Genomic DNA, 12,364 nt, shown 5'->3' with positions numbered 1-12,364 from the left:
CAGCTGCCTTCATTTCTGTTTCAGATGTCACAATCATGTGGCATTTTGTAAATCTTAGCAAAATTAAAATATTTGTAGCAATAAAAAGATAAAAGCAACATATTGACCTAACCACAAGAAGCTTAAGTTTTAAATTCATTTGTCTGATCAGATGGATTAAATTTAGGTGTGTGAAATCCTCATCGCAGCACAAGAAATTCTAGAACCAGTACTGTGCAGAGCAAAAAATAATTGGTACCAACATAGTTTCACAAATAGCATTTTGGCATGCTAAACTGTAACTTCTCTCTGACTGATGCTAAAGTTGTTACACAAGGACAGTTGCCCTGCATCTCACAATTCAGTCCTTTCCTTATCACTCATTACAATGGAAGCAATCTCATAATAGAAATCAACATAAAGCCAGACTCCATTTTATTTAACAGATCTGAAAAAAAGGAGTTCTTGGGAGACAATATCGAGCTTACCTCCTGCAGGCATTCCATGCTGCAATGGCCTTGTGAAATATAGCTTGACATATCAGGTGGTATCATATGGTAAAGACTGACCCAAACGCCAGTTTCAATAACTCCGGCATCATATTTTCTCAACACAGGTGTATAGAGCAACTTTAAACCAGAGCTATCTACATATCCTACAGAAATAAACGGTTAAGTGGAAAAATCAGAAACAAAAATTTGATTTTTTTTTTTCAATTAATGAGTAATAATGAAAAGTTAAAATTGAAATCTTTCACAGATACACTTTGTTTCTTAGATACGCTTCCTCTTGTTTATATTTGTTTAATATACAGTGCGGTCAATATGGTAACAAAAGTGGTATAAAATTAGTAAATTGGATTGTTACTAAATTATTAATTTCACAAATACATGATAATGTAGTGGTCACATTACTGGAATAGTAGATTAATGTGATTTCATGGCAGTTTGAGAATTAAAATTAAAATATATAAACAAAAATCTGGAAATAAAAATATAGGAATTGCTCTGATGAAGCTGGTAGATTGTCATAAAAGCACTTTATCGAATGAAATCTGACATTCTTTCTGGCCTGGCCCATATGTGACTCTAGACTCGTAACAGCCTAGCAACTCGCTCAGTTGTATCAAATTGCTACCATCTGCATCTTCTCTGGGCAATAGTTAGCAACACTCACATTGAGATTTAAAAACAAAATAAGCATAACCTGCATTTCTAATTGTAAAGTGCCGAATGACAGCAGGCAGGTCATTCAAATAAAATCAAAATTGTAAGTAGATTGTTTACCAGGATATTTCATATTTAATGTCGCTTACTGTAAGTGTGTGGGAATTTTAGAGATAGAATGCAATTATGGTTGGCCTTTAGATAGCCTATCGCGATTACATTGGACATTATTGCAATTTAACTCTGATTTTAAGTGTTTGCCTTGTACTCAAAAGAGAGACAGGCAGAGGGATTCTCCATTTCTGAGACTAAGTGTTGACGCCAATGCAGATTTCGTGGACTTCCATGACAGTAAAACTGGCGCCACGCGAGGACCGATTCCGCTACTATTGAGGGGCTAGCACCAGCACCGCGTGGAACACAATCGATTCTAATGGAAAACGCTGCAGGATTTGCCAGGTCCGTGTCTGACACTTGGGAGGCTGGCAAGCTGCAGCTGCACATACACTTAAAATCCCCACACACTCATCCCAGCCAACAAGATCACACTGGTTGTGCTGGAGTGAGCCCATACAGCTGATGGATGGGTCGGCTGGAGCCAGATGGCACCTTGGGGGGGTGGCCTGGGGGGACACCTTTATGACCCATGGAGTTCACAGTGGGCTGGTAGCAGCTGCATGGCTGCCTTGCCGGCAGCGGCAATGGTGTTCCGTGTCAGTCCACCCCGATCCCACAGCCATCTCCTGGCCACACCTCCCCCACGTCCCCGCTACTCCATCCGGTCCTGGCAGAAGCCCCTAGCCAGCGGCACAACTGTCAGCAAACTATGACGATGTTGGACACTTTTTGTACCACCTCTCTCTCCTTCAGCAGCCATGACGCCCGCTTCACGATTTTTAGTGATCGGGAATTCTGCCCACCGGAGGAAGAGAATCGTGGAGGCCCCAGAGAAGACCGGGTCGGGCCTCCTAATGATGTGCGAACAAAGTCCACTGTACGTGTGTTCCAGTATGCATCAACGCCGCTGTTGAAGTGACAGAGAATCGCGATTTGGCGTCAAATCGACGCCCGCCACGATTTTGCCGTCAGAACCTATTCACCGTCCAATCGCGTTTTATGATTTCGCCGTCAGCAAATAGAGAATCCCGCCTAGATATCCTCAATGGTTTACAGGCCTTTGTTTTTGGGGGCAAATAGTTTTGAAATATTTCCTGTCTTTATTTTCTGGGTGCCCACATCATCTTCCACAGAAGATCGAGGTGATGGGTGAGGCATCTGCACCAAGTCTCTATCAACTCAGCTCCAAATTCAGCTAGCGATTGCACAAATTTAATCCAGGATTAGTCTCGCTCTCAATGAGGAATTCACTGGCTTCTCTATGGCAACTTCTCATGGTGTCATGACTGACGAGGAATGCCGTCTGTGGGGAATTGTGGCAAAGCACTTATAATCCACCACTTAATGGCATAGCATGTCAAAGCTGCATTCAACTGTTGTCACTATCTTATCCTCAAACCTAATTATTTTAATCAATGCATTCTCGGTTTTTCATATCCACCTCAAAATAAACTATGATCATATTTTTATCCAATGGCAGAATAATAGAATCATAAAACCCCTAAAGTGCAGAAGGAGGCCATTTGGCCCATCGAGTCTGTACTGACCCTCTGAAAGAGCACCCCACCTAGACCAATGCCCCACCCTAAACCTGTAACCCCATCTAACCTTTTGGACACTAAGGGCAATTTAGCATGACCAATCCACCTAACCTGCACATCTTCAGACTGTGGGAGGAAACCAGAGCACTCGGAGGAAACCCACGCAGACACGATGAGAAAGTGCCAACTCTACACAGCCACCTGAGGTCGGAATCAAACCCGGGTCCCTGGCGCTGAGACTGCAGTGCTAACCACCGTGCCGCTTTGTTTCACTTTCTGCAAGGCTGTACTTAATCTTTATCCCATTTTCTGTGCCATATTAATCTTCATGAATAACTTAATTTATGTCTCTGTTCTTCTCTCCCATACCGAATCCTTCTCCATATCTTCAATATGTACAGAGATTATTTTTTAAATGCCCTGACCAGGGGCGGAATTCTCCGACCCCCCCGCAGGGTCGGGGCATCGCCCAGGGCCGGCGTAAATCCCGCCCCCGCCGTGGCCGGAATTCTCCGCCACCCGGGAATCGGCGGGAGTGGGAATCACGCGATGGGCCGAAGTCTCGCCGCTGACAGGCCAATCCCGCTGACGTGGTTTAAACCACCTCTGGTGCCGGCAGGATTGGCGGCTCGAGCGGGCCCCCGGGGTCCTGGGGGGGGGGGCCCGGAGCGATTGGACCCCGGGGGGTGCCCCCACGGTGGCCTGGCCCGCAATCGTGGCCCACCAATCGGCGGGCGGGCCAGTGCCGTGGGGGCACTCTTTTTCTTCCGCCGCCACCACGGCCTCCACCATGGCGGAGCGGAAGAGACCCCCCTACCACGCATGCGCCGGTGGTGATGTCAGCGGCCACTGACGCACCGGCGCATGCGTGGACCGGCGAAGACCTTTCGGCCAGTCTTGGCACCACTCTGCTACGCCGGGACCCCCCGCCCCGCTGGATAGGGGAGAATCCCGGCCCAGATTCCTTTCCTCTGCCCTTCACAAGCTTCAATTAATTGAAAATTTAATGATCCCTGGCCTCTTGCATGCTGAATCCATTACTCTCACTGCTTCTTCTTACAATGCTGTTCTGGATCACTGCCAAAATACATATTTCAAGATCCTGATTATTAACATCCCTCCATTCTCAGTCCTAGCTTGACCCCAACTCTGCAATCATATAATTGGTCATTCACCCTCTTCACGTCCAACGCTGGTTCATTCCTAGCCCTACTTCCTCTCTAACTTCAGTTGTGAACCTGCATTCATCAGTGTCCATGTCATGTGAAATTCCCCTGAAACCTATCTACCTCTTTCAAAAATCTCTTCAAATGCAAGCGTTTCAAAAAGTGCTTATGGCGCTTCTTTTACTTTGTCCTCTCCCCCCAGATGTCCTCTTTCCTTTCCATGTTAGGACGTTCTCTATGTGAAGGGCAACATTCAAATTCTTGCTGTTGTTGAGCAACATGTTTTGGGGCTACAACAAAAACAGCTTGCAACACAAACCGTCTGCTCAACTAAGTGCACTATGAATATAAAGCTGCCATAGGAGCACTGAAAAGTTACACCAAACTTCACAGTTCCCTTCCTGCCTTTAGAAATGGTTTCAACTTCATACTTTATGCTACATAGCTGTATTAATCATTCAAAGAGTAGGTTCATTGTATCTATTTCTTTGATTCCAACAGGGATCATAAATGTGATTCTAATCTATCTTCAGTTCAACTGACTTAGTTTAACGAGGATATCCCATTGCCTTTCAAAGCAGGGTATCAAGTTAAGACATCCAAAGGATAATTTGAATCTTGCCCCAGGATACCGACAATATTGTCAGGGTAAGTGATGTTTTTTTCTGAATTGTGTTGAAGTAATATGAATATTGTATTCATGTGAATGATAGTGGTATGAAACTCACACATGTTTTCCAGATGTTAATACACTCCAACTAGATTTTTGATATCAGAGCATTTTTTAAAAAAGCGGTCAACAGCATCAATGTACTAGATACAGAATTTGAGCTATTATGTTGGGAATAGTTAATGCATCTGTTTTAATTATTTAACACTCAAGTTACTAAATAAAGATTCTTGAAATAATCTAACAAGAAGCTGTTACCTATGTAAAAGTAACCATAGGCACTTCCAATCTTTACTGAGAACATCACATTTAACTTGGCCTCATCTGCCCACAAATTATTGACTGTTACGACCAGATGAGAAGTGTTAGAACGGCTCTCTCTCTGCCTCTTGGTTGACAGCAGCAGGTATTTTAATTTACTTGTTGATGCGACCATCAATTCACTTGTACAAGAGTAGATGTAAACCGTGGCTTTAATCAACTTAGAACAGTGCCTGCCTGCGACTGATCCAATACTGAGAACCGCCTACAGGTCGACTGCTCTTTATACCTCCCTTCAAGGGGAGGAGCCATGGGTAGAGCCCACACATGCTCCAACATGTTCCCCTATAGATAATGCCATACAATGGCCCATAGGAAAAGCCCACAAGGGCAACAGCATAGCACAGATACAAATACATGGGCAACAGCACAGATACAAATACACTGGTGGATTATTGGCATAATACATTCACCACACTTGTCAAACTTAGTGAGTGTTTAGCTCTGGATATAAAAGACACACACACAGCCAAATGTTCTTGTAAGTTTTAAAAGAAAAGGAACTGGTGTTTATTGTTATGCACACCCAATTTGAAAAATACCACTCAAATTCATGTATCCAAGAGACTCACAGAAGTAGGTACAAAGAGGGAGGGTAGGTTAAAGTTTTTCAAAATAAGGCAGCACAATGGAGCAGTGGTTAGCACTGCTGCCTCATGGCACCGAGGACCCGGGTTTGATTCCAGCCCCAGGTCACTGTCTGTGTGGAGTGTGGTGATTGTAGATCTGAGTAGATGCAATACAACTGAGCAAGCACTAGAGGGAGCACGGGAGAGCTATAGATACACAGGGACAGGAAGTGACGACACACTTGAAAGAATGAAAGAAGATACGAGGCATTTTTGGGAAAAAGCAGCGCCTTGTTATCAATGACACCCTGTGGACTGCACAGCCCAAATCCAAAGAGAGCTATACAAAGGCCACCTGCGTTTAGTAATCGAGACTTCCCAAAAGGTGATGGAAGGCAGAACTGGGAGCAGGACACAGACACACAAGCAGGCAGCATTTGAGGTAGCCGTAAATTAAGCTCTGAAGAGAGAACGAATTCATCTTCTCCACATTTGAGACTACGAGCTTTATTAAGACACGAGGAACAACACATGGAGTTTGCATATTCTCCCCATATCTACGTGGTTTTCACCTCCACAATCCGAAGCTGTGCAGAGTAGGTGGATTGGCCACACTAAATTGCCCCTTAATTGGAAAGAAAATGAATTGGGTACTTTAAATTTTTTTTTTTTAAATTATGAAAATCTGAAAGCCAAAGTCACTCACATGCACATCCTATGGGTTGACGAGTTGGAGGTTTCAGGCCGCAATCAGTGATTTTTCTTGAATTCTGTGCAGAGATGATTGAAAGGGCGCGATTCTGCTGAAAGATTTCTAAGTGTGGAGGTGGGCAGGAACCCCTGTGCTTGGCCCGGTGAGGACGGTAACATATTCAACATTAATTGGTCCACTTAAAGAGGCCCCAGGGGCTTCACACCGCAAATGAAGACTCACCAGCCGATTTGCAAGGACCTCGCTCGCCAGCCCCCACCCTGGCTAACAAGATCGAGCAACACTTAAACAGTTTTTGCACAACCCACTCAGATCGCAGCCATGGCGACGAGATGACTGGCACTACTATTCAGGGATGCCGACCTGGGGAGACTCCTGGATGCAGTCGAAGCCAGAAGGGATGTCCTGTTCCCTGAGGGTCCAGGAGGGTGAGCTACAGGACACCAGCCGTAAGCTCAGGCAGCGTTACCAGGAGGACTGGCCTGCAGTGCCGCAAGAAGATCAAAGACCTACACCAGAGTTGGCACCACCCCACCCCCCCTTCCCCCCAGAGCATTCCCGCCCTCCAACGTGAACAGCACCTTTCCCACCTGCCACCCAACTCTCCATCTGCTCCCCCCCAACCCTCCCTTCACATACCGCACCCCCCCACTGAAAGATGATACGAGGCATTTTTGGGAAAAAGCAGCGACTTGTTATCAATGACACCCTGTGGACTGCACAGGCCAAATCCAAAGAGAGCTATACAAAGGCCACCTGCATTTAATAATCGAGACTTCCCAAAAGGTGATGGATCATCCATTAAGACAAAGGCCCTGCAACCTTCCTTTCAATTCATAATGGCTGAGACTTTTAACAATTTGGAATCCAGATGCTGGAATCAGGGGCTGGATTTTCCGTTTTTGGGCCTAAGTCCGCACGCCGTCTTCAAAACTGTGGTCTTTTAGGCCAGGAAAACTGGCGTCAAAAGGTCACAGATTCCCTGTTTTGTTGGGGGCTAGCAGGAAGCCATAGTAGAGCTCACAACTCTAGCTGCCGATAGGGCCCCCAGCACTTCCGGGTCAGAGGTCGCGCATGAGCACGGTGGCGATATGCAGCGGCCGCGCCGTGCTACATGGTGGACTCAGCCCGCGGATCTGGACCAGCAAAGTAGTGCCCCATATCGGCCGCTCACATGCCCTGGACCGCCCGGCCACATTGGCCCCAGTCCCGAATGAAGCCCCCCCCCCACCCCAGCGCCCGCCGATTGGTCCTCCCTAGACTGTGGCAGCCCCGGACTGAGTTTGCATATGGCATGAAACTCAGAAATATAAAAAGTGTGGGGAATACTGACAGATTTCAGAAGACATGGGCAGACTGGTGAGATATGTGGATACAGATTAAGGGTAAAGTAGTAGCATGGATAGAGGATTGGTTAATTAATAGAAAGCAAAGAGTTGGGATAAATGGGTGTTTCTCTGGTTGGCAATCAGTAGCTAGTGGTGTCCCTCAGGGATCCGTGTTGGGCCCACAATTGTTCACAATTTACATTGATGATTTGGAGTTGGGGACCAAGGGCAATGTGTCCAAGTTTGCAGATGACACTAAGATGAGTGGTAAAGCGAAAAGTGCAGAGGATACTGGAAGTCTGCAGAGGGATTTGGATAGGTTAAGTGAATGGGCTCGGGTCTGGCAGATGGAATACAATGTTGACAAATGTGAGGTTATCCATTTTGGTAGGAATAACAGCAAACGGGATTATTATTTAAACGATAAAATATTAAAGCATGCCGCTGTTCAGAGAGACTTGGGTGTGCTAGTGCATGAGTCACAGAAGGTTGGTTTACAAGTGCAACAGGTGATTAAGAAGGCAAATGGAATTTTGTCCTTCATTGCTAGAGGGATGGAGTTTAAGACTAGGGAGGTTATGTTGCATTTGTATAAGGTGTTAGTGCGGCCACACCTGGAGTATTGTGTTCAGTTTTGGTCTCCTTACTTGAGAAAGGACGTACTGGCGCTGGAGGGTGTGCAGAGGAGATTCACTAGGTTAATCCCAGAGCTGAAGGGGTTGGATTATGAGGAGAGGTTGAGTAGACTGGGACTGTACTCGTTGGAATTTAGAAGGATGAGGGGGGATCTTATAGAAACATTTAAAATTATGAAGGGAATAGATAGGATAGATGCGGGCAGGTTGTTTCCACTGGCGGGTGACAGCAGAACTAGGGGGCATAGCCTCAAAATAAGGGGAAGTAGATTTAGAACTGAGTTTAGGAGGAACTTCTTCACCCAAAGGGTTGTGAATCTATGGAATTCCTTGCCCAGTGAAGCAGTTGAGGCTCCTTCATTACATGTTTTTAAGGTAAAGATAGATAGTTTTTTGAAGAATAAAGGGATTAAGGGTTATGGTGTTCGGGCCGGAAAGTGGAGCTGAGTCCACAAAAGATCAGCCATGATCTCATTGAATGGCGGAGCAGGCTCGAGGGGCCAGATGGCCTACTCCTGCTCCTAGTTCTTATGTTCTTATGTTCTTATGGCGGATGAAAGTTGACGCAGACAAGTGTAAAGTGATTCAAATGGGTAAGAAAAGGAGATCAGAGGCAATGAAAACAAAACGGTACAATTTAATGGGGGGGTACAGGAATAACGAGAACTTCGGGCATATGCATATGAGTCTATGAAGGTAGCAGGACATGGGTGGAATTTGCCCCCCAAATATAGCAAAGGGCAGGATTTTCCATTCAGCAACCCCGGAATTGCGAATCACGATTGGGTGGAGAATCACGTGCCAGCCAAATATTGAGGCCTGCACCGGGCGCCCGATGGACTGCCATGCTCCAGTGCCTTGACAGCGGCATGAATCTGTTCCATGCGCAAGGTGGGGCATGCAAATTGTACCGTAAAGGCCGTTGGCATATCATTAATGGGCCCGACCCGCATTCTCTGGGCATCCCGCGATGCTCAGCCTCCACCAGGTGGAATTACCAGTGGCAAGGTTCACTTGTGGTATTTAAAATTGGGAAACTGGTGCTGTGGATGCTGAGGGGGGCAGAGAAGGTACAACATGTTTCCGAAGGTTCAGCCGTGGGCTGCCAGTCATGCCGCTGACTGGGAGGGGGCGGCGTCTGCCAGGGCTGGGGGGAATAGCAGGGAGAAACCAGGGGATGGGCCGAGATCTCCCCGGTGCAATCCCGACATGACCCTCTCACAAGAGTTAACGGCCATAACAGGATTTATGACTGTGGTGAATGGCCTGGAAAATCCTCCCCCCCACCCTCCCCCCACCAAGTTAACAAGACTGTTAAATAAAGCTTTAGAATTTCAAAACAGATAAATTAGGTTATATCTTCATAAAACTGTGGTTAGGCTCCAGATGAGGCAATGTGGCCAATTCTGGGCACCACATTTTAGGAAAGCTATCAAAAGTGCAGAGGAGGCTCATTAGAATGGTGCTAGGGTTCAGTTACAAGACAACACTAGAGAGACAGAAAGTTAAGGGGAGATTTTCTAGTGCTGCTCAAAATCATGGTGGACCAAAGATGTGCAAGTTAAATTGATTGGCCATGCAGAATTGCCCTGTGTGTCCAAAAAGGTTAGGTGGGGTTACTGGGTTATGGGGATGGGATGGAAGTGTGGCCTTAAGTGGAGCGCTCTTTCCAAGGACTGGTGCAGACTTGATGGGCCAAATTGCCTCCTTCTGCACTGTAAATTCTGTGATTCTATGACCTTGACAGGATCTATAGGAGAACCTACTCCCACTGGCAGAAGGGTTGGTAACACTAGGGTAGATCCCTGCCTGCTGGCTCCGCCCAGTAGACAGAGTATAAATGTGTGGGCTCTCTGAGCTGCAGCCATTTCGGCAGCAGCTGCTGGAGGCTCCACATCTCTGTGTAATAAAGCCTCAATTACTCTCTACTCTCGTCGTAATTGATAGTGCATCAATTTATTATGCGGAGATTTTAAAGCGATGGATCTCCGCATCAAGCCTGATCACCTGCAGCTGCATCCTCAAGCAGACAATGCCAAGTCGGCCTTCGCACATTGGCTAGCCTGCTTCGAGGCATACATTGGATCTGCAACTGAACCACCCTCAGAGGCACAGAAGCTCCAGATCCTCGACACGCGCCTGAGCTCGGACATCTTCCCCCTCATTCAGGACGCGCCGACATACGCTGAGGCCATGGCGCAACTGAAGGAGAACTTCACTCAGCAGACCAACAAGATCTACGCCAGGCACCTCCTCTCCATGTGGCATCAACTCCCCGGTGAGTCTGTGGAGGATTTATGGCGGGCCCTGCAACTCCTAGTGCGATACTGCGATTGCCAGGCCATTTCGGCCACTGAACATTCTGACTTGCTACTTAGAGACGCATTCGTTGCAGGCATAGGGTCGGCCTACATCCGCCTGAGACTCTTAGAAGGGGCTACCCTCGACCTTGTGGCGACCAAGAAACTAGCGCTCTCGCTCACAGTCGCCTCACGCAATATTCAAGCGTATGCCCCCGATCGTGCGGTCCACCCCTCCTGGACATTGTGGACCCCACCAGCGAACACTCTACCGTGCACCCCACCAACGACCTCCCCCAGCCAACTCCAGGACTGTGCCGCACGGCAGCCAAACAATCCCGGGGGATCCAAGTGCTACTTCTGCGGACAGTCAAAACACCCCCGACAACGCTGCCCGGCATGGAGCGCGCTGTGCAAGACCTGCGGTAAGAAAGGACATTTTGCTGCTGTGTGCCAGGCCCGCTCAGTCGCCACTGTTGTCCCAGCACCCCCCATTATGCGACCCGCGGGCGCCGCCATCTTCCTCGCCTCAGACCTCGTGCGGCCCGTGGGCGCCGCCATCTTGCCTGCCTCAGGACACGTGCGGCCCATAGGCACCGCCATCTCCCCCGCCTCAGGACCCCTGCTCGCAGGCACCTCAACGGGCCGCTCATCGCCTGCAATCGCCGCCGACCAACCACATCTGGCCTCCGTCACGATCGACCAGTCCCAACCGCACAACCTCGCGACCGCGTCGACGACAGTGAATGCCGCCGGCCACAAGATATCCTGCCTTGTGGACTCCGGGAGCACTAACAGCCTCATCCACCCTGATACGGTAAGGTGCTGCTCCCTTACGGTCCACCCACCAACCAGAGAATCTCCCAGGCCTCCAGATCCCACTCCGTGGCGATCTGGGGGTACTGCACCGTCACCTCACCATCCAGGGTGTTGAGTTCAGTAGCTTCTGGTTCTACATCCTCCCCAACCTCTGCGCTGACTTGCTGCTCGGCCTGGACTTCCAGTGCAATCTCCAGAGCCTAACCCTGAAATTTGGCGAGCCCCTACCACCCCTTACTGTATGCAGCCTCCCGACTCTTAAGGTCGACCCACCTTCCCTGTTTGCGAACCTCACCCCGGATTGCAAACCCATTGCCACCAGGAGCAGACGGTACAGTGCCCAGGACAGGACCTTCATCAGGTCTGAGGTCCAGCGGCTGCTGCGGGAAGGTATTATTGAGGCCAGCAACAGCCCCTGGAGAGCCCAAGTGGTAGTGGTGAAAACTGGGGAGAAAAACAGGATGGTCGTTGACTACAGTCAGACCATCAACCGGTACACGCAACTCGACGCGTACCCCCTCCCACGCATATCTGATATGGTCAATCAGATTGCACAGTACCAGGTCTTCTCGACAGTGACCTGAAATCTGCCTACCACCAGCTCCCCATTCACAAGGCGACTGCCAGTACACCGCATTTGAAGCGGACGGCCGCCTTTACCACTTCCTGAGGGTTCCCTTCGGTGTCACTAATGGGGTCTCGGTCTTCCAACAGGAGACGGACTGAATGGTTGACCAGTACGGACTGCGGGCCATCTTCCCGTATCTGGATAACATCACCATCTGCGGCCACGACCAGCAGGACCATGACGCTAACCTTTCCAAATTCCTTCACACCGCCAAACTCCTCAACCTAACCTACAACAAGGAGAAGTGCGTGTTCAACATTGACCGATTATCCATCCTCGGCTATGTGGTTCAAACAGAGTTCTAGGACCCGACCCCGATCGCATGCCTCCCCTTATGGAACTCCCCATCTGCCCCAAGGCCCTCAAACAATGCCTGGGGTTCTTCTCGTACGACACCCAATGGGTCCCTAACT

The 12,364-nt window shown here is 48.4% G+C and overlaps 1 protein-coding gene across 1 annotated transcript in view; it reads right to left on the bottom strand.

Annotated features, from left to right (window-relative positions):
* moxd1 (monooxygenase, DBH-like 1) overlaps positions 1–12,364 on the bottom strand; it is a 109,731-nt gene that overhangs the window by 28,286 nt on the left and 69,081 nt on the right. Inside the window, exon 7 of the mRNA XM_038799875.1 lies at positions 468–634. Coding sequence (XP_038655803.1) covers positions 468–634 — 167 coding nt within the window. The remainder of the gene's footprint in view (positions 1–467; positions 635–12,364) is intronic.

Source organism: Scyliorhinus canicula, chromosome 6, assembly GCF_902713615.1.
Source record: "Scyliorhinus canicula chromosome 6, sScyCan1.1, whole genome shotgun sequence".
NCBI lineage: Eukaryota > Metazoa > Chordata > Chondrichthyes > Carcharhiniformes > Scyliorhinidae > Scyliorhinus > Scyliorhinus canicula.
Note: the sequence above shows the minus strand (reverse complement) of the source record. Positions and strands in the feature narration are given on the sequence as shown.